The sequence below is a fragment of the Triticum aestivum genome, chromosome 6B (genome assembly GCF_018294505.1).
Source record: "Triticum aestivum cultivar Chinese Spring chromosome 6B, IWGSC CS RefSeq v2.1, whole genome shotgun sequence".
In the NCBI taxonomy this organism is placed as follows: Eukaryota; Viridiplantae; Streptophyta; class Magnoliopsida; order Poales; family Poaceae; genus Triticum; species Triticum aestivum.
The window spans coordinates 210469880-210491239 of record NC_057810.1 but is presented as its reverse complement, the minus strand read 5'-3'; the positions used below and the strand labels follow the sequence as shown (position 1 = coordinate 210491239).

General features: G+C 50.8%; 2 protein-coding genes across 5 annotated transcripts; one reads left to right on the top strand and one right to left on the bottom strand.

Moving 5' to 3' along the window:
* Positions 1–976: 976 nt before the first annotated feature.
* Positions 977–3439, top strand: LOC123136613 (bZIP transcription factor RISBZ4). Of its 4 annotated transcripts, none has more exons than XM_044556040.1 (5): positions 977–1333; positions 2062–2146; positions 2391–2544; positions 2638–2713; positions 2803–3439. In XM_044556040.1, exons 1-5 carry the CDS (start codon positions 1175–1177, stop codon positions 3241–3243), a joined length of 915 nt encoding a protein of 304 aa, XP_044411975.1. In that variant the 5' UTR covers positions 977–1174; the 3' UTR covers positions 3244–3439. The 4 variants fall into 4 exon arrangements, with proteins under 4 accessions (XP_044411975.1, XP_044411974.1, XP_044411973.1 ...); XM_044556039.1 differs by having other exon boundaries at positions 978–1333; positions 2388–2544; XM_044556038.1 differs by having other exon boundaries at positions 978–1333; positions 2041–2146.
* A 95-nt stretch (positions 3440–3534) lies between these two features.
* Positions 3535–5869, bottom strand: LOC123136612 (protein ALTERED PHOSPHATE STARVATION RESPONSE 1). Its single transcript, XM_044556035.1, has 4 exons — positions 4912–5869; positions 4591–4751; positions 4254–4477; positions 3535–4153 (listed from the first exon to the last, which is right to left on the bottom strand). The coding sequence occupies exons 1-4, from the start codon at positions 5786–5788 to the stop codon at positions 3535–3537; spliced, it is 1881 nt and encodes a 626-aa protein (XP_044411970.1). The 5' UTR covers positions 5789–5869.
* Between the last annotated feature and the right edge of the window lie 15491 nt (positions 5870–21360).

The window sequence follows — 21360 nt, the reverse complement described above, 5'->3', positions numbered from 1 at the left end:
TCACATTCCCATCCGGACCAAACCCTAGCATCACTCATGACCGTTCCGCTCCAGTTCCTCCTCTTCCCGTCTGTTCCCCTCCCCGCGCAACCATGGTCGGCACCGGCAGTGAGGCTGATGCCATTTAGATGGGACGCGCTCGCCACCATGTCAGACTCAAGTTCCGCCCTGGATGGCGAATAGCTCGCCCTACATATTGCCCTCCGTCGGTCGTGAATGGATAGGGGCGGCACGTCAAGTTATGAGCTCTCCCTGGTAGGCCGAAGGGGCAACTCATGCTCTGCGTCCTCCCCTGGAGAGGCGAGCAGTGGCTAGTAGCACCAAACACCTCCAAACCCTGCTCATCCCGGATGACGTTGGATGCTCATGCCTGCATAACCGAGTAATAGGCGCGGGGCCACTCACCGCGCGAGGAAGAAGGAGGTAGCGATAGGCGGCGGAGATAGACGGCCGCCTTCAACACCGCGAAAATGCCAAGGCATTGCGGCTAGGCATCGAGGAGTTCGAGCGGCTCACACTGTTGAGGGGTTGCCATGTCCGGTCTATGCTATATTTAGTTTGATCACGTTGAATGGGCTTGCATGGATTTGGAAGTTCAGACGTGAGAGGAAGGCTGCATACGCGAAGAAATGAGAGATGAGCGTGCACTGTAGACGCTCTAAGAGCGTTTTAAAATCTTTTACAACATGTTCTTATTTTCTTGAAAGCAAGGAACCCACCGGAGCTCGACACCCACGCATGCACGGACGTCACTTTCTCTTGCGCTGCGTAGCAATTTCGCGGTGACGAGGATCCAGAAAAGGAAAAAACCGTGGTCCCGCGTGCCCGGCCTGGATACGGCCGGTCGGGTGGCAGAGTCGTAGATATCCCCGAAGAACGCGCCCGAGAGACGAGCCGAACCGCTTTCCACGCCCGACTTCACTCCTTCCAGCCAGCCAGCCACCTTTCTTCTCCTTTGGTTTTTTTTCTATCCGATTGATTGATCGATCGATCGACCGCCGAAAAGAGCTTTTTCTCCAGCGTTCCGCCTCACCGCGGCATCTCCCCTCTAAAAGCACCGGACGCCGACGCCACGTACCGGAGCACCCACCAGACTCCTCCGCAACTCACCTCAGCTCACCTCCCTCCCCCACTCTCCGTAGCGGCAGCGCAGCGAGCGAGCGAGCGATCGGCGATGAAGAAGTGCGCGTCGGAGCTGGAGCTGGAGGCCTTCATCCGCGGGCGGGGGCTCGCCGCCGAGCAGAAGCCCGGCAGCGCCGCCGCGGGCGCCAACGGGCCCTACGGCCTCTTCTCCGCCGCCGACCTCTCCGGCACCTTCGGCTTCGCCGACTCGGTGAGTTCGTCGTCCTCGATCGATCTCCTCTTGGCTCGTGTCGTGTGCCGTAACGTAGCGCAGCAGAGGGGCTGATCAAACTGTGGCGCGTACTACATACTCCAGTATGGATTTTTTGGATGGTTATGGCATGGCATGGCATGTTCTGAATTTCTGATGATCATACGCAACACATGCATAGATTTTTCCCCTTGATGTCATGAGATGGTGCTTGCATGATTCCTGCCGACTAGAATTAATTGAACCACCTGCGGCTTGTGGATGAGATGCGGGCCATGCGGCCTAGCCTTTTCCTCTTAGCAACATGCTTAACATCCTTGAGAAAGAAATAACTATATTTTGGAGGTGGCTGAAAGATTCCCATATGCCAAAGTTAGGAGTGTGTGTGTGTGTGTTCAGTCTTTCTTTTCTTTCATTCGAATTTCGGTCATCAACTGAAATCATTGACTTTTATGGTGATTTTGGCTTTTCAACACCAAAAGTTGTGTTTGAATTTGACTGAAATTCAGCCAAAAGATTACCAATTTTTGTCAAACATCTGAATTCTGCCACAGTCTACCATAATCAAGTGTCACCCAATGGAGCTCTACATCAGAACATCTCATGCACAGCAAAGCTGTATTATTCGTTTGCATCTTCTAGGAGTACTACTAAGAAAATATGCTTTCACTCTAGTGAATTTCTTTCGTTTTTTCCCAACTAAGCAGACCCTCAATGGAACCATTCAGAATCACCTGTGGCCTCAGTCCCCGAACCTCGGCGCACGGCATCCCGCGGTCTCCACGACAATCGAGTCGCAGTCGTCAATCTATGGTAACACACCCAACATAGTTCCTCTTCCACAGTTTTCAGCGAGTTCATATGATTGTGTTTAGAAGAAGAATGGTTCACTGTTGTGTGCCATGGTTTTCAGTACTAAACTGCACACTGAATCACATGATATTCAGATTTTTGGGCAGACATAGTAGGTGCTGTTGCGTCTAAACCAGACTCGGTTTACAACACATGACTAGTGTGTCTTGCTCATGCTCTGTTGAATTCTCTATCTATGCAGCAGCAGCGAGTCCCACGTCGGCCACCAATCTAAGTATCAAAGAGAGCCAAGCTTTCGGAGGCACGAGCGGCTCGGACTCCGACAGCGAGTCGATGTTCGACGACGGTGGCTTGTGCGACAACGGCACGAACCCAACGGACGTTAAGAGGATGAGACGGTACATCAAGAAACACGAGCCATCATGCATTTTTTCCCTTCTGTTCTTCATTCACTGCTCAAACCATAAACCCTTGTTTGCCAATTACTACAGGATGGTGTCGAACCGGGAGTCGGCGCGGCGGTCGAGGAAGAGGAAGCAAGCTCACTTGGTTGAGCTGGAGACGCAGGTAAGCTACACCCTGGCGTGCGTACTGACTAGGAGTAGTTTTCAAGGTTCAGTTGAGTTCATTCTGACTTGTGAATGGCTGAGCTGCAGGTGGATCAGCTCCGGGGTGACAACGCGTCGATCTTCAAGCAGCTGACGGACGCGAACCAGCAGTTCACGACGGCGGTCACGGACAACCGGATCCTCAAGTCGGACGTGGAGGCTCTGCGGGTCAAGGTGAAGCTGGCGGAGGACATGGTGGCGCGCGGCGCGATGTCGTGCGGGCTGGGCCACCTGGGGCTGTCCCCGGCGGCGCTGAACCCGTGCCGCGTCCCGGACGTGCTGGCCGGGCTGGACTTCCTCCCCGGCGGCGCCGACGACGCCTGCTTCGGGAGCCTGTCCCCGGCCGAGCAGGTGCAGAGCTCGCCGATGCAGAGCATGGCCAGCCTCGAGAGCCTCGAGCACAGCAGCCGGATGCAGCACGGCGGCGGCAGCGACGGCGTCGACGTCTGGGGCTGGGACTCCAGCTCCAACGGCGCCATGTCCAAGTGAAGCTATGCATGCACATTCCTCCCTGTCTGCGTACCTACCTATGTCGAAGTGTTTGAGCTGATGAAAACTCTTGACGGACTTGAGTTTTTCAGAGTCCTCTCGTGTCGCGTCAGTCGGTAATAACTCTCTGTCTTGGCGGTGCCTAGTTATGTAATGGAACTTTCTACCCGGAGTATATGCATGCTTATGATGCTAAGACCATGTCAGTTAACTGTGATCTGTCAGTCAGTGGTAAGCTTCATTTACAGATTACAGACGGCGCACTTCCCTTCCCGCCATTTCATTTATAGGCTACGGTGGATTGTTTTGGATGGACGGCTCGTCGTCCCTTCCCGCCATTTCTGCCTCGCGCTCCCTCTCGTCCATCTCGGCCACCAGCTCGCCGTACGCCGCGGAGGCCAGGCTGCCGGCCTCTGCGATGGCGCCCAGGGCCGCCGCCAGCCCGACGCAGACCCTTCGCTTCCCTTCCTCCTCGTTCGGCGGCTCCTCCTCGGCGCTGCTGCTGCGGCGCCTCGCGGCCGCCGCGATGGCCGCCGCCTCCGCGGCGACGCCCTCCACGGCCCGGGTCGCCGCGTCCACGTCCACGGCCTCGACCGCGCGGGCCCAGGCCACGATCAGCCGCGGCATGTCCTCGCCGTCCTTGACGCAGCTCCGCGCCCAGCCCCAGAGCGCCGCCGCGTACCCGCGCTGCGACTCGGCCCAGGCCTCCAGCGCCGCGCGCCAGCCGCGGAGCTCCGTCGCCAGCGCGCCCGCCGCCGTGGCCGCGCGCGTCGGCCCTGATAGCGGCGGCGGGCCCCTGATGCCTCCCTCCGCCCCGGCGGCCGAGGATGAGAGGAGCGCGCTCGCCTCGTCCGCGGTGCGCTTCATCACCCGGTGCGCGTCGCCGATCACCCTCCACATCCTTGCCAGCCTGAACAGCACAGCGACGAGGAACATCCGTCAAATCAAACACCTGCGGCGTCACCATTGTCGGGGGAACCGATCGAGCACGCCATAACAAATATACGTACCCTCGGATGAGCTCCGCGAGCTGCGGCAGCAGCTCGTCGTCGCGGACGGCGACGATCCGCCGGGACACGGCGTCGACGGAGGCGAGGGAGATGTTGAGCTTGGTCCGGAGGTCCCTGATGGCGGCCCTGGTCCTCTCGATGGCGAACGGCTCCGCGCCGTTGGCGTCCTGGCTCCTCAGCTGCGCCACCTTCTTCTCGTACGACAGCCGGACGCGCTCCCCTGCCTGGAAACACATTTCATATCACATCTTCGTCCTAACTGGTTCTGAACTTCTGACGATTATACGAGAATTAGAGTTGAATTCGGAGAGAAGCGCGTGTGATCGATCGAACGTACCCTGACTTCCTCGTAGAGCTTCTTCTCCCACGCGTAGAGCCTGTCGAGGCTCTCCTTGTGGCTCTGGAAGAGCTGGAATGGCTCCGGCGAAGGTTCACGGGCGCCGACCCGCTCGCCGCCGTCGTCGCCATCGACGTCCCCTCTCGGAGCAGGTGGTTGAACTGTCTACGTACAAGATGGCAATGATCAATGCTACAGCTCTATGGCATGTTCTGAATGATTCACTCTGTTCTAGTAGCATGAAGAAGAGCGACTGACATGACAGGGTATAATTCAGAAGTTCAGACTTCAGATAGGGGGGGAGGTTTTGCATGACTGTACCTTTCTTCTGGTAGGGGACGACCTCCAGCAGCACCGAGACCTCGCCGGCGGTTTCGGCGATCTTCGAGAAATGGCCCTTGATGTCCCTCATGGCCTCCGCCACGCTCGCCGGCGGCCTGTCGACGAACACGGTGAATCGGCCGGGGGTGCTCTGCTGCTCGACCTCGGCGCTCGCCCGCACCCTCAGCTTGTTGCTCACACCCGCCACCTTCTTCTTTTCTTTTCGCTCCCTTGGCTCCACTACCACCTCATGACGAGGCGCCTCCTCCTCCTTTGATTCTCCTTCTCCATTGCTGCCATCCTCGCTTATTTCTTCCAGCTCCGGCATCTCACCATCTTCTTGATCAGCATTCACCATCTCTTGGACGCCGTGATTCGCATAGCCCACGTGATCGGTCGGCAGCGAAGAGAAGGGGTCGACCCAGAACACGTCCCATGCCGACGGCAGGTGCGACGGGGAGGAAACCGGCACGTCGTTCGCCGGAGGACGGAAGAGCCGAGTATCCACGCCGAAGAACCCATCAACCACAGCGGCCTCGGCAGCTCCAGCCTCGCCGTCCCACCGCCCCACCAGCGGGTGCACGGGCGCCCCTCCCGGCCTCAGGCGGTTGACAACGAGGAGGACGGCTCTCTTCTCCGGCGAGCACGGGCGGTGGGTGCACTGCGCGGACGTGTCCTGCAGGAAGTAGAGGTGCTCGTCCTCGGCGAGGCAGTAGAAGAGCGCGAGCGAGACGCGGCGGAGCGACTGGAGGTAGGCGACGTGGGAGGAGGCCAGGAGGTCCCGCTGTGCGATCGCCTTCTTGACGAAGCTCCGGCGGTCGTGGCACGTCTTCACGGCCTCCTCCTCGTCGAGCTTCTTCGACGAGGAGCAGCCCATCGGTCCCGGCAGGCCAGATTGCTTGCTGCTGCCGTTGTTGGGTCAGTCGGGACGAGGACGAAAGGCGGACGTGATTACTGTCTCGTTCTGTTTACATGTTCTTGTAGTAGGGATTAGTACGTCTTGAGATGCTTTGGTTGCGTTGGGTCTCTGCAAGAAACGAAGAATTCCCTGGGGAGGTGAACTGAAGCTGAGGGAAACATGGAAGAGCTCAGGTTTGCAAAGAATCTCTCGCTGACAAGAAATGGTGGCAGCTCTTCACACAGTGTGATTCTTTCGTTAGATGGCTAAATTTCGTGTTTTGACCTTTATTGGAAACAAATTCAGGATCTAACCCCGGTTAGAAAAAATTTCGGGATCTGACCCTTTTCCTACCGCCAGGGATTCGGGCGGTAGGGTTATACAGCCTACCGCCAGGGCCCCTGGCGGTAGGGTGCAACGGAGGGGGACGGCCGCCGTCTCCACGTGCTGACGTGGATTACCACCTTACCGCCAGGGAAACTGGCGGTAATCTGTATAACCCTACCGCCAGAAGTCCTGGCGGTAGGGTGTGCAAGGGTTTTCGAGGCAAAACCCTTCTATAAGGAAAAAACCGAGTGCCCTGGCGGTAGGGTCAACCTATCGCCATAGGAGCTGGCGGTAGGCTGTCTAACTCTACCGCTAGGGTCCTTGGCGGTAGGGTCTTGCCTTTCAAGTTTAATTTATTTTTTCTTTTCAAAAACAACAGATCTCAAACTATAATATAGAGTCAAAAACAGCAATAATATAGAGTCAAAATAACACATCTCAAACAATTAAACTTGGGCATCACATAAACATGTCATACGGAGTTCCACATAAACTTAGTTCAAATAGAAAACTTAGTTCCACATAGCAAACGGAGTTTCGCAAATAGCAAACACATAGTTCAAATAGCAAACACATAGTTTCACAACCACTAGACTTTTTAACTACAGCCAACTATCGAATAGCAGAATTTAAGTCATCCTTCCCCTCTTGTTCTTGGAGGCACGGTCCTCATTCCTCTTTGAACGAGTCTCGTCAGTGTTTTTGTTGGACCGTCGAGGAACCGGTCTCTGGAAAGGCTCCGGACTCTGCAAATCCTTCTTCTTCGGATTCCTCTTCGGCAGCTGAGGTGCTTGAGATGATTGAATTGTTGGAGGTCCATAATATTCATTGTACTCCTCCTCCCCATTGCTCTCATCCTCCTCCTCCATTTCTTCATGTGTGGCCTCCTCCTCCTTCTCCTCCTCCCCCTCAACCAATCTAGACGACGAGGGAGCATGGCTCGATGAGGCGATGTGACCCTGTGTGGCTACAGGCTGATGAAACTTCAATCGACCTAGCTCCGGCACACCCAAGCAGCCCTACCAGCTTGCGACAATGCTTCACGAACTTATGCAGTCACAATGAAACAAGGGCATAATAACTATCAAGTTTATGATTGCAAGTGAAGAAGATGCATTTGTTCCGAGGAGGCTGAAATTGTACCTTCATCGTCCCCCTCATTTTGTCCTCAGATTGTACGCTCCCGGGGGCATCACCTAGTGCATCTGAGGCTTCAAAGATGCATCTGTTCAGCTCACCAGACTACAACGGCATAAGTCAGTCATGATGACGAATACAATAATTTAAATAGAACCTCTCGGTTCAAACTTACCACTCTGTTGATGAGGGGTGTAAACTCCCTAAATCCACTGTGCAGGTCTCTGATGCCGGTCTGGTAGGCCTCTTCATTGGGGTCATCCCTCTCCAGCTCCGCGATGTCTTTCGCCGTCCACCGAGGCCTGAGACGTAAGCAACCCACTTCATGTACCACTTCATGTGTCGCTCCACGTAAGCAACCCAGTCAATCACTCTCCTCTCCCCATCTTTCTTGTACCTCCGTCGATTCCACTTCGTCACATGAGTTTTATGCTCCTCTCCCCAGTCCGTGATCGACTAATTCTTCTATCGGCTCATCCTGCAAGGCATTAGCAACAAGAAACATCATAACAAATTCGAACGCGATGAATTCATGGGCATGAAGAAAAAGCACGGGCACTCACAAGTGGAGCGCGTGGCGGCTGGTATCGGTGGACTGGCTAGGTGGGGTATGTTGAAAAATCCCAAACTGCGTGGCCACGCGGTGTGGCAAGTGCCACTCGACGGCGTACACACAGATCATGGGCACGATGCACCGCCAGAGACCACGGTCCTCATCGCACATCGTGTTCAGATCAAAGGCCCACTGTCGGTCATGATACGGCCACCAGTTTACCTATTACATATATGGTGGTAAGTTGCCACTCTCGGTCCAAAGTGGAAACAAAGAGAAAGGTGTTGAGCGAATTCATATACCTGCTAGTGCATCAAAGCATCCATCTCGTTGGTGTAGGTCTTGTACGAAGTCTTGTTTAGGCCCATGTAGAGTTTGACAACGTCCCATTCGTAAGCTATGGTGGGGTTTCGAGCAGCGTCGCCGTCCTCGCTATATGCACCCCATGGGCGTCTTGGCAGCTTCTCCGGACGCCCCACCGACAGCCTCTCCCACATCCAAATGGAGAAGGCCCAAACAAAGCCACCCATATTGGACTTGTCTCCCGTCCTCTGCGTTGTGTCGTCAAGCTGCAAAAAATCAAATGATGATCAGATATAACAAAATGTCATGGACATACTTTCGTAGGTAGGCAATTAGATACTCTCTTACCGAACGGTATAGGTAGGCGAGAGATGCGGTCCCCCAACTATACCCTGAATCCCAGTCGGCTAGGAAGAACAGATACAACCAGTTGGCAGAGTTCCCAGATGCGTCTGGAAACACGACCTCCGTGAGAAGGTACCACAGGTAGGCCCTCGCGTACCACTCCACAGTTGTCTCATCGGTGTCTTCGGGGCATGTCTTCCGGTGCTCCGAGAGCCAGGGCAACGACACACCGGATGTACGGTTACCCTTAGCCTCGGGGCAACCGCCGATGAGGGTGGTAACCCTCTCCTTCCAGTTGGTCCTCTCCACTCGCCCGGTCAGTGCATGACCCTCGATTGGCATCGCAGTAATCATCGACCAATCCTCGAGGGTCACCTTCATCTCCCCGCATGGGAGATGGAAAGAATGGGTCTCCGGTCGCCACCGGTCAATCAGAGCTGTCAGACCTGCGTGGACAAGCGTCGGCGGCTGACGCTTGAACTGCAACACGAAACCCAACATCCGGGCTCTCTTGAAGAACGGCGCGTAGCGCTCGTCGTAGTCCATATGCCCATGAACCCCGTGCCCCCTCATGCGCAGTGGCTGGAGCATTTGTCAAAAAGTGAACGCCAACAGTTAGGAAATTATTTTCATCAATCTTAAAACTTTGATCAATATTTCATTTATATTACTTACCTCCCCGTTCTCTATGAAACGGGCACGATGACCCTTGTCGAATGCGTAGTCTAGCATGCAGTACCGTGGGTAGATGTTGTCCGCAAGAGATGGCCGCCTACACAAAATTTCATAAACAAAAACATCATAAGCATAAGCATACATAAACATGCATCATATCAAAATCATATCACCACACATCATATCACAAAAAAATCCTCCAACAACAACATCTACTACACATGATGGATCAAATCATATCAACATTACTCATATCAAGAAAAAAAATTCATAAACAAAAACATCGTAAGCACATCATGCCAAAATCATATCACCATGCATCATATCACAAAAAAAAATCAAATCATATCACCATGCATCATATCACCATGCATCATGTCACCATGCATCGTGTCACCATGATGGATCAAATCATATCAACATTATTCATATCAAAAAAAAATCCTTCCCCTCTTTAATCATATCAACATGCATCATATCACAAAAAAACCTCCAACAATAATTTTCAATGTATTATCTCACAACATGTTCATATCATCATATCAACATGCATCATCACTCCAACATGCATCATATCATCATATTTTTAAACAAAAAATAATCCTCCAACATGCATCATATCATCATATTTGTAAACAAAAAAATTCCTCCAACATCTTCATATCATCATATCAACATGCATCATCAACCTACAATCAATTCCTCCCACATGCATTACATCATAATTTTTTTAACAAAAAAAATTATGAACTAGGGTTCATTTTAACACTAACATATGAACTATTGATTAGAGTTCATATTCATTACCACTACTTAGTAAAGAACTAAGAACTAGAACTAGAATCAAGCTAAAACAATCTTAGGCCAAAAAAATTTCAATCTGAGTTCAAAAAATGAGGGATTTGAAGCAAATAATGCGTCGAATCGGAAGCAAGTTTGCAAAAACAAATTGGATGGATCGGAGGAGCTTACGATTCTCTCTTCAGGGCCATCTCGATCCGCCAAAACGGTGAAGAATCGGTGAAGATCCAAGGGGGGAGTGGAGGAGATGAGAGAGGGAAAGAGGGGCAACTTGGGGGAGAAAATGAGGAACTGCCGACGGGGGAGGGGGGAGGGGGAGGGGTGGGGAGATGGACAGGGGCGTGGGGGTTTCGGTCAAAATAACTGCCCGGACCCTACCACCAGGCGCTCTGGCGGTAGGGTTATACAGCCTACCGCCAGGTCCCCTGGCGGTAGGGTGCGATGGAGGGGGACGACGGCCGTTTCTTCTAGCTGACGTGGACTAGTACCCTACCACCAGGGTCCGTGGCGGTAGGCTGTATAACCCTACCGCCAGTGCCCCTGGTGGTAGGAAAAATGGTCAAATCACGAAAATTTTCCGAATCGGGGTCAGATCCTGAATTTGTTTCCAATAAGGGTCAAACCACGAAATTTAGCCTCCTTAGATTGATAGAGATTATTTTTGCCGTGGATGTCGCAAGTTGCATCTTAGCATTGCTTGTCTCAGACCCATGAAACGAAGAAAAGACATGCGTATCTCCATTTGTCTATTCGGAGGTGGGTAGACAAATGGTATGAGCACCTTTTACGTACCATGGTGTTTGTTTATCCAGTTTTGCTAGAACTCATCTAGATGAGATACAATTTGATCTCATTCATCTTTTATAGTCATTGAATATGATGCTATAAGATGCGTGTGTGCTAGGTGGGTTGTATCTGTTTTTGTTTTCAAAGTAAATGAGACCAAATTATATCTCATCTAGATGAGTTCTAGGTACTCCCTTGTTTATCTTGGCATCCCCAATTATCCACCACAACAAGTCCATTTTCAAGTCTTCCTGTGAAATTATCAAGGATGATGTCACGCTGCCATTTGACACCTTGCTAGCATGAACGGTGACTATGCAAACCTCATCAATTCCGCCAACATTGTCCTACCCCCTAAGAGCATCTCCAGCCATTCGGCCCCTCAGGGCGGCGAAAAAAGGCAACCTGGGGGCGAACCGCCTAGGGGTTCTGCTGCTCCTCCGTTAGGGAGGAGTGGATGCGGGCGATCTCCGCCCGCCGTGCCGCCCCTTCGGGCACCGGCAGCACCGGGACGCCGCCCGCGCTCAGCCTCCACGCCCCTGGCACACGCATGTCAGGGGGCGCCGGGTACTCGACCTCGTAGAGGAGGCGCGCCTCCGGCTCTTGGAGGTGTCGGCGGCCGAAGCCGTTCACTGCCGCGCCATCGCCTGGGAACCTCTCGGCCATCTTTGCTTTGCTTGTCGGCGGGAAGGGGGGAGATGGCTTTTGCGAGAGGGAGAGGGTGTGGCATTCACCGACAGGGAGTGGGCGCCTTTTATAGCCCAAGCGGGGCGGCCGGGAGGCGGCATGCCGGGTGACGCGTGGCGGGAGCGGGCGCGACGCGCCTCGGCGGTGCCTTCACTGCTCCGCCCGTGAGGCATCAATGGAGGCTGACCGACGCGGCAGCGTAGCAACCTTGGCCAGCCTTGGCATTGATTGTTGGAAATATGCCCTAGAGGCAATAATAAAATGGTTACTATTATATTTCCTTGTTCATGATAATTGTCTATTGTTCATGCTATAATTGTATTAACTCGAAACCGTAATACATGTGTGAATACATAGACCACTACATGTCCCTAATGAGCCTCTAGTTGACTAGCTCGTTGATCAATAGATGGTTATGGTTTCCTGACCATGGACATTGGATGCCATTGATAACGGGATCACATCATTAGGAGAATGATGTGATGGACAAGACCCAATCCTAAGCATAGCACAGATTGTATAGTTCGTTTGCTAAGAGCTTTTCTAATGTCAAGTATCATTTCCTTAGACCATGAGATTCTGCAACTCTCAGATACCGTAGGAATGCTTTGGGTGTGCCAAACGTCACAACGTAACTAGGTGGCTATAAAGGTGCACTACAGGTATCTCCGAAAGTGTCTGTTGGGTTGGCACGAATCGAGACTGGGATTTGTCACTCCGTATGACGGAGAGGTATCTCTGGGCCCACTTGGTAATGCATCATCATAATGAGCTCAATGTGACTAAGTAGTTAGTCATGGGATCATGCATTACGGAACGAGTAAAGTGACTTGACGGTAACGAGATTGAACGAGGTATTGGGATACCGACGATCGAATCTCGGGCAAGTAACATACCGATTGACAAAGGGAATTGTATATGGGATTGATTGAATCCCCGACATCATGGTTCATCCAATGAGATCATCGTGGAACATGCGGGAGCCAACATGGGTATCCAGATCCCGCTGTTGGTTATTTGCCGGAGAACATCTCGGTCATGTCTGCATGGTTCCCGAACCCATAGGGTCTACACACTTAAGGTTCGGTGACGCTAGAGTTGTTATGGGAAATAGTATGTGGTTACCGAAGGTTGTTCAGAGTCCCGAATGAGATCCCGGACGTGACGAGGAACTCCGGAGTGGTCCGGAGGTGAAGATCGATATATTGGACGAAGGGTATTGGAGTCCGGAATTGTTCTGGGAGTACCGGGTGACGACCAGCGTGACCGAAAGGTGTTTCGGAGGCCCCGTCAAGCGTTGGGGGGCCTTATGGGCCAAGGGGAGGGGGCACACCAGCCCACTAAGGGGCTGTGCGCCCCTCCTAACCCCTCTCACGTAACCAGGAGAGGTGGGGGTGCCTCCCCTAGGGCAGCCGCCCCTCCCGGCTTGGTGGCAAGTTTCCTAGGGGTGGGGGCGCCCAAACCCATCTAGGGTTTCCCCTATGGCCGCCACCCCTCCCCTAGGGAACCCTAGGTTGCCTCCTCCACCCCCTTTCCCCTATATATAGTGAGGGATAGAGAGGGCAGCCACACCCTTCCCCTGGCGCAGCCCCTCCCTCCTCCAACACCTCCTCCTCCTCTGTAGTGCTTGGCAAAGCCCTGCTGGAGAACCACGAGCTCCATCGCCACCATGTCGTTGTGCTGCTGGAGTTTTTCCCTCAACTTCTCCTCTCCACTTGCTAGATCAAGAAGGAGGAGACATCCCCGGGTTGTACGTGTGTTGAACGCGGAGGCGCCGTCCATTCGGCGCTTAGATCGGAATCGACCGCGATCTGAATCGCTACATGTACGACTCCACCAACCACGTTTTTGTAACGCTTTCGCATCGCGATCTTCAAGGGTATGAAGATACACTCATCCTCTCCCTCTCTTGTTGCTAGAATCTCCATAGATTGATCTTGGTAATGCGTATAAATTTTTGAATTTTTGCTACGTTCCTCAACATTGATTCCCGCAGGAACCGAGGCGATGAGGGCGACGAAGCGGCGTCTCGCTAACTAGGCAGGCCCGCCCCCCGTTCGCGCCAAAACTGCTCGCCCCGGCGCCCCCGGGCGCCCCCCAGCATGCCGGGTTCGGCTTGGGCCCGTCGGCACTGACTTCGGCCCAAACGGGCGAAAAACGGGCTCTTGAGGGCACGACTGGGCCGTTTTTTCGGTGCTGGCGCAAGAAAATCGCCTTGGGGCGCCGTGTTGGGGGCGCGGCTGGAGATGCTCTAAGTCCGTTGATGCGCATAATGTGGCTGACTACTAGCCGATGAGTCTGATCCATGGCATCTCCAAGCTCCTTGCCAGGAGTCGCATTTGTGTTTGGCAACATCATATCAAAGAGACAGAGTGCCTTCATCCAGAAATGATGCATTCACGATAATTTCCTTCATGTCTAGAATCGGATCAAAGGTTTGCACACAAAGACCCCAATCTCTTCTAGAAACTCGATATATCTAAGGCTTTCGACTCGGTCAATTGGATGTACCTGCTTGAGGTGTTGCAAGCTATGAGTTTTGGCCAGAACATGCACAACTGGATTTCTTTGTCCCTGTCATCCTCGACCCCTCGTGTTTTGCTTACAGGAATCTACCCCCTCCAATTCTATCATACTCGGGAGCTTTGTCAGGGAGACCCGCTTTCACCCATGATTTTCATCCTCACCATTGACCCACTGCAACGGATACACACCATGGCTACTGACACTACTGCAGAAATGGGCTATTATCCCGGTTCTCAAGGACCTTTAGTGCCGGTTCGGCAACCGGCACTAAGGGGTGGGGACCAAAGGTCCCCCCTACGAACTGGCACTAAAGGCCCACCACGTGACACGAGCCCGCGCCGGGGGGCAGGGGGCTTTAGTCCTGGTTGGTTACACCAACCGGGACTAAAAGGTTTAGGGGTTTATGGGTTTATGATTTGTTTTTCCTTTTAATTTAGTGTTTTCCATATAATTATTTTTCATTTCAAACATATTTTACGCTACTACAGGTCCCCCTTTAGTGCCGGTTTGTGACGCCCACCACGTGGCACGAGGCCGCACTGGGGGGCAGGGGGTCTTTAGTCCCGGTTGGTTACACCAACCAGGACTAAAATGTTTAAGGGTTTATGGGTTTATGATTTCTTTTTCCTTTTTATTTAGTGTTTTCAATTTAATTCTTTTTCATTTCAAATATATTTTATGCTACTCTAAAATTTAAGACCACATCAACAATCCAGAGCAGGGCATTGGCAAAGTTTATTGCAAAATGGACACCAACCCCTGACGAGGAAGTGACATAAACAGTTATCCCCGGCAAGGAGGCGCCCCAAGAATGGATTATGTATTTTGATGGTGCCTTTTCCCTACAAGGTGCAGGGGCTAGCCTGCTTCTCGTCACACCCTCAGGGGAGCACTTTAAGTACATTGTCCAGATGCATTTTTCCCGGGAAGAGGCAACAAACAATACAACAGAGTATGAAGGGCTCCTTGCCGGGATCAGGATTGCCGCAGAATTGGGAATCAAGAAGCTGATCATTCGAGGAGATTCACAGCTTGTGGTGAGATAAGTCAACAAGGATTACCAAAGTCCATTGACGGAGGCATATGTTGAGGAAGTGAGGAGATTGGAGGAGCGCTTTGACGGATTGCAAACAGATCACGTACCCCGAGTGCTTGCCTATGGCGAAGTAGCGCAAGATCAGCACTGATGTGACTACATTGTGCTACTCAAGGAGAACTGTCTCCGGGCTGCTACGCGTGCTGCACGCTATCAGCAAGCCCTGCGTCGCTATCATAGCCGCAGGGTTCATGCCCGGTGTTTTGAGGAAGGCGACCTTGTCCTTAGGCACTTCAGTCCGCCAAGGGCACAAACAAGTTGACGCCAAAGCGGGAAGGCCCTTACCGGGTAGTATGAGTCACCAGACCTGGTGCAGTCCGTCTGGAGACCAGAGATGGCATTCAATTGCAAAACTCATGGAATATTGAGCATCTCCGCAAGTTCTACCTGTAAGGCACGGCTGTCGGGCCCTACCCGGCAGCCACCCTTTTGTACAGGCCTTGCCTCAGTTGCATGTAACCCATTGTACAAAGCCAGGTTGATGACCCTGAGCACCAGAGAAATAAACGAAGCGCTGGGGGGCCCCCGACCAAGTTGCATGCATGCATGAGCATTCCAAGAGCATTGCATAAGCATTTGCATGTGCATGAAGCTACAGGTTCGCATCCCGCGTCATTCTCATCTGCATGAAGCTACAGGTTCCCACCGTGAACTTGGCTTCTACAAGGAGTTGAGGAGATGGACCAGCACTGCGATCCCCGGCAAGCCAAACAGATAAGTTCTACCTCTTGTCCATACGTGCTCTGTAAGCTGAAACTTGTGCATGAGAAAACCTCGCCACTCTTCGAAGCTTAGGTGCTCCCACTTTTGGATCAAACGTTGCTTAGGCCTAGGTGGTCGCAGTGGCCTTTGATGAAAAAGGGTTGGCGAGGGGTTGGTCCCTTTATTTTTTGCCCGGTAGACTCCTGTCCCGGGCAACGAAATAAAAAGGGTACCGACAGGATAGCCTGCCGGGGAAGACTCGTTTATTTAACTAAAGAGGCATCCCACCTCTAGATGGACATACACATGCACAAGTTCCCGGCAAGGCCCAACTTTTTCATTAATATGGTGATCATACACATACAAGCCTTACAGAACACAAACATGGACTCGAGAGATTACATTATTTGAATTAAAATTTGGCAAGTGCCTACATATTTAAAATTGAAAAAACATAAGTGCCCAGTAATCCCCTTTCTTGTCCCTCTCCTCCTAGACACGGCGGTAGAAGGCGAAAGGGGCAAAAGGAGCGCCAGGGAAGAAGCCCAGCCTGACCCCATCGGGCTCCAGGAGAGGCAGACCCGGTGGGGACAGGGAGACGTCGACAAACGCATCGATGGAGAGCATGGCAGAGGCGACCCAACAACCACCGCCAGCAAGGCCAACAGGGCGCGGTAGGGCTAACAGAGCTGCAACCCGAGAGGAAGCCTGCCGGGGTCCAGCTGGGAGGCCACTAGAAGAAGCTGGGAGGCACCACCTGTTGGGGAACGTAGCAATAATTCAAAAAAATTATACGCATCACCAAGATCAATCTATGGAGATTCTAGCAACAAGAGAGGGAGAGGATGAGCATCTTCATACCCTTGAAGATCGCGATGTGGAAGCGTTACAAGAACGTAGATGAGGGAGTCGTACTCGCGGCGATTAAAATCGCAGAAGATCCGATCTAACACCGAACGGACGGCGCCTTCGCGTTCAACACACGTACAGCCTGGGACGTCTCCTCCTTCTTGATCCAGCAAGGGGAGAGGAGAAGTTGAGGGAGAGCTCTGGCAGCACGACGGCGTGGTGGTGGAGCTTGCAGTTCTCCGGCAGGGCTTCGCCAAGCACTAACGAGGAGGAGGTGGAGTTGGAGAGGGGGAGGGCTGCGCCAGGGGCAAGGGTGAAGCTCTCATGCGCCTCCCCACTATATATAGGGGTGGAGGGGGCTAGTTTCTTGCCCTCCAAGTCCATTGGGGCGTTGGCAAAGGTGGGAGGAAAGAAATCCCATCATTTCCTTCCCCACTGATTGTTATCCCCCCTTTTTAGGGATCTTGATCTTATACCTTCGGGATATGATCTTAGCCCCCACTACCCAAGTTCATGTGGGCCCCCATGCAGGTGGGCCCCACTCCGGAACCTTCTAGAACCTTCCCGGTACAATACCGAAAAATCCCGAACATTTTCCGGTGGCCAAAATAGGACTTCCCATATATAAATCTTTACCTCCGGACCATTCTGGAACTCCTCGTGACGTCCGGGATCTCATCCGGGACTCCATGAACATTCGGTAACTGCACACTAATTCCCATAACAACTCTAGCGTCACCGAACCTTAAGTGTGTAGACCCTACGGGTTCAGGAATCATGCAAACATGACCGAGACAGCTCTCTGGCCAATAACCAACAGCGGGATATGGATACCCATGTTGGCTCCCACATGTTCCATGATGATCTCATCGGATGAACCACGATGTCAGGGATTCAATCAATCTTGTATACAATTCCCTTTGTGAATCGGTACGTTACTTGCCAGAGATTCGATCGTCGGTATCCCAATACCTCGTTCAATCTCGTTACCGGCAAGTCACTTTACTCATTCTGTAATGCATGATCCCGTGACTAACTACTTAGTCACATTGAGCTCATCATGATGATGCATTATCGAGTGGGCCTAGAGATACCTCTCCGTCATACAGAGTGACAAATCCCAGTCTTGATTCGTGCCAACTCAACAGACACTTTCGGAGATTCCTGTAGTGCACCTTTATAGCCACCCAGTTACGTTGTGACGTTTGGTACACCCAAAGCATTCCTACGGTATCTGGGAGTTACACAATCTCATGGTCTAAGGAAATGATACTTGACATTAGAAAAGCTTTTAGCAAACGAACTACACGATCTTGTGCTATGCTTAGGATTGGGTCTTGTCATCAGATCATTCTCCTAATGATGTGATCCCGTTATCAATGACATCCAATGTCCATGGTCAGGAAACCATGACCATCTGTTGATCAACGAGCTAGTCAACTAGAGGCTCACTAGGGACATGTTGTGGTCTATGTATTCACACATGTATTACAGTTTCCAGTTAATACAATTATAGCATGAACAATAGACAATTATCATGAACAAGGAAATATAATAATAACCATTTTATTATTGCCTCTAGGGCATATTTCCAACAGTATCCCACTTGCACTAGAGTCAATAATCTAGTTCACATCACTATGTGATTGTAATGGATTCAACACCCATGGGGTTTGATCATATCTCGCTTGTGAGAGAGGTTATTAGTCAGCGGGTTTGAACCTTTCAGATCCGCCTGTGTTTTACAAATCTCTATGTCATCCTGTAGCTACCACACTCTATTTGGAGCTATTCCAAATAACTGCTCTACTATACGAATCCGGTCTACTACTCGGAGTCATCCAGATTAGGGTCAAAGTTTGCATCGGCGTAACCCTTTACGATGAACTCTTTTACCACCTCCATAATCGAGAAAATTCCTTAGTCCACTAGTTACTAAGGATAGCCTTGACCACTGTCCTGTGATCCATTCCTGGATCACACTTGTACCCCTTGACTGACTCATGGCAAGGCACACTTTAGGTGCGGTACACAACATAGCATACTATGGAGCCTACGTCTAAAGCATAGGGGACGACCTTCGTCCTTTCTCTCTCTTCTGCCGTGGTCTCGTCTTGAGTCTTACTCAATACTCACACCTTATAACACAACCAAGAACTCCTTCTTTGCCGATCTATTTTGAACTGCTTCAAAATCTTGTCACGGTATGTATTCATTTGAAAGTACTATCAAGCGATTTTGATCTATCCTTATAGATCTTGATGCTCAATGTTCAAGTAGCTCAATCCAGGTTTTCCATTGAAAAACACTTTTAAAATAACCCTATATGCTTTCCAGAAATTCTACATCATTTCTGATCAACAATATGGCAACAACATATACTCATCAGAAATGCTATAGTGCTCCCACTCACTTCTTTCGAAATACAAGTTTCTCATAAACTTTGTATAAACCCAAAATCTTTGATCATCTCATCAAAGTGTATATTCCAACTCCGAGATGCTTACTCCAGTCCTTATAAGGATTGCTAGAGTTTTGCACACTTGTTAGCATCTTTTAGGATTGAAAAAACCTTCTGGTTGTATCACATACCACCTTTCCTCAAGAAAATCATTGAGGAAACAATGTTTTGACATCCTATCTGCAAGATTTCATAAATAATGCAGTAACTACTAATATAATTCCAACAGACTCTTAGCATCGCTACGAGTGAGAAAGTCTCATCATAGTCAACTCTTTGAACTTGTCGGAAAACATCTTAGCGACAAGTCTTGCTTTCTTAATGGTGACACTTACCATCATTGTCCGTCTTCCTTATAAAATCCATCTGTACCCAATAGCCTTACGACCATCAAGTAGTTCTTCCAAAGTCAACACTTTGTTTCATACATGGATCCTCCCTCGGATTTTACGACCTCGAGCCATTTTTCGGAATCCGGGCCCACCATCGCTTCTCCACAGCTCGTAGGTTCATTGTTTTCTAGCAACATGACCTCCAAGACAGGATTACCGTACCACTCCGAAGCAGTACGCATCCTTGTCGACCTACGAGGTTTGGTAGTGACTTGATCCGAAGTTTCATGATCACTATCATCAGCTCCACTTCAACCGGTGTAGGCGCCACAGGAACAACTTCCTGTGCCCTGCTACAGATTGGTTGAAGTGATGGTTCAATAACCTCATCAAGTCTCCACCATCCTCCCACTCAATTCTTTCAAGAGAAACTTTTCCTCAAGAAAGGACCCATTTTAGAAGCAATCACTTTTGCTCTGGATCTGAAATAGGAGGTATACCCCAACTGTTTTGGGTGTCCTATGAAGATGCATTTATCCGCTTTGGGTTCGAGCTTATCTGGCTAAAACTTTTCACATAAGCGTCGCAGCCCCAAACTTTTAAGAAATGACAGCTTCGGTTTCTCAAAACCATAGTTCACATGGTGTCATATCAACGGAATTACGTGGTGCCCTATTAAAGTGAATGCGGTTGTCTCTAATGCCTAATCCATACACGATAGTGGTAATTCGATAAGAGACATCATGGTATGCCCCATATCCAATAGGGTGCATCTATGATGTTCGGACTGAAGGAAATATGCCCTAGAGGCAATAATAAAGTTATTATTTATTTCCTCATATCATGATAAATGTTTATTATTCATGCTAGAATTGTATTAACCGGAAACATGATACATGTGTGAATACATAGACAAACATATAGTCACTAGTATGCCTCTACTTGACTAGCTCATTAATCAAAGATGGTTATGTTTCCTAACCATAGACATGTGTTGTCATTAGATTAATGGGATCACATCATTAGAAGAATGATGTGATTGACATGACCCATTCCGTTAGCCTAGCACTTGATCGTTTAGTATATTGCTATTGCTTTCTTCATGACTTATACATGTTCCTGTAACTATGAGCTTATGCAACTCCCATTTACCGGAGGAACACTTTGGGTGCCACCAAACGTCACAACGTAGCTGGGTGATTATAAAGGAGTACTACAGGTGTCTCCAAAGGTACATGTTGGGTTGGCATATTTCGAGATTAGGTTTTGTCACTCCGATTGTCGGAGAGGTATCTCTGGGCCCTCTCGGTAATGCACATCACTATAAGCCTTGCAAGCAATGTAGCTAATGAGTTAGTTACGGAATGATGCATTACGTAACGATTAAAGAGACTTGCCGGTAAAGAGACTAGGTATTAGATACCGACGATCGAATCTCGGGCAAGTAACATACCGATGACAAAGGGAACAACGTATGTTGTTATGCGGTTTGACCGATAAAGATCTTTGTAGAATATGTAGGAGCCAATATGAGCATCCAGGTTCCGCTATTGGTTATTGACCGAGAATAGTTCTAGGTCATGTCTACATAGTTCTCGAACCCGTAGGGTCCACACGCTTAACGTTACGATGACAGTTTTATTATGAGTTTATATATTTTGATGTACCGAAGGTTGTTCGGAGTCTCGAATGTGATCCAGGACATGACGAGGAGTCTTGAAATGGTCGAGACATAAAGATTGATATATTGGAAGCCTATATTTGGATATCGGAAATGTTCCGGGAGAAACCGAGATTTTTCCGGAGTACCGGGGGGTTACCGGAACCCCCCGGGGGTTATTGGGCCTACATGGGCCATGAGGGAGAAGAGGAGGGCCGGCCAGGGCAGGCCGCATGCCCCCTCCCCCTAGTCCGAATAGGACAAGGAGGGGGGGGGGCGCCCCCCTTTTCCTCTGTCCCCTCCCCCCTTTC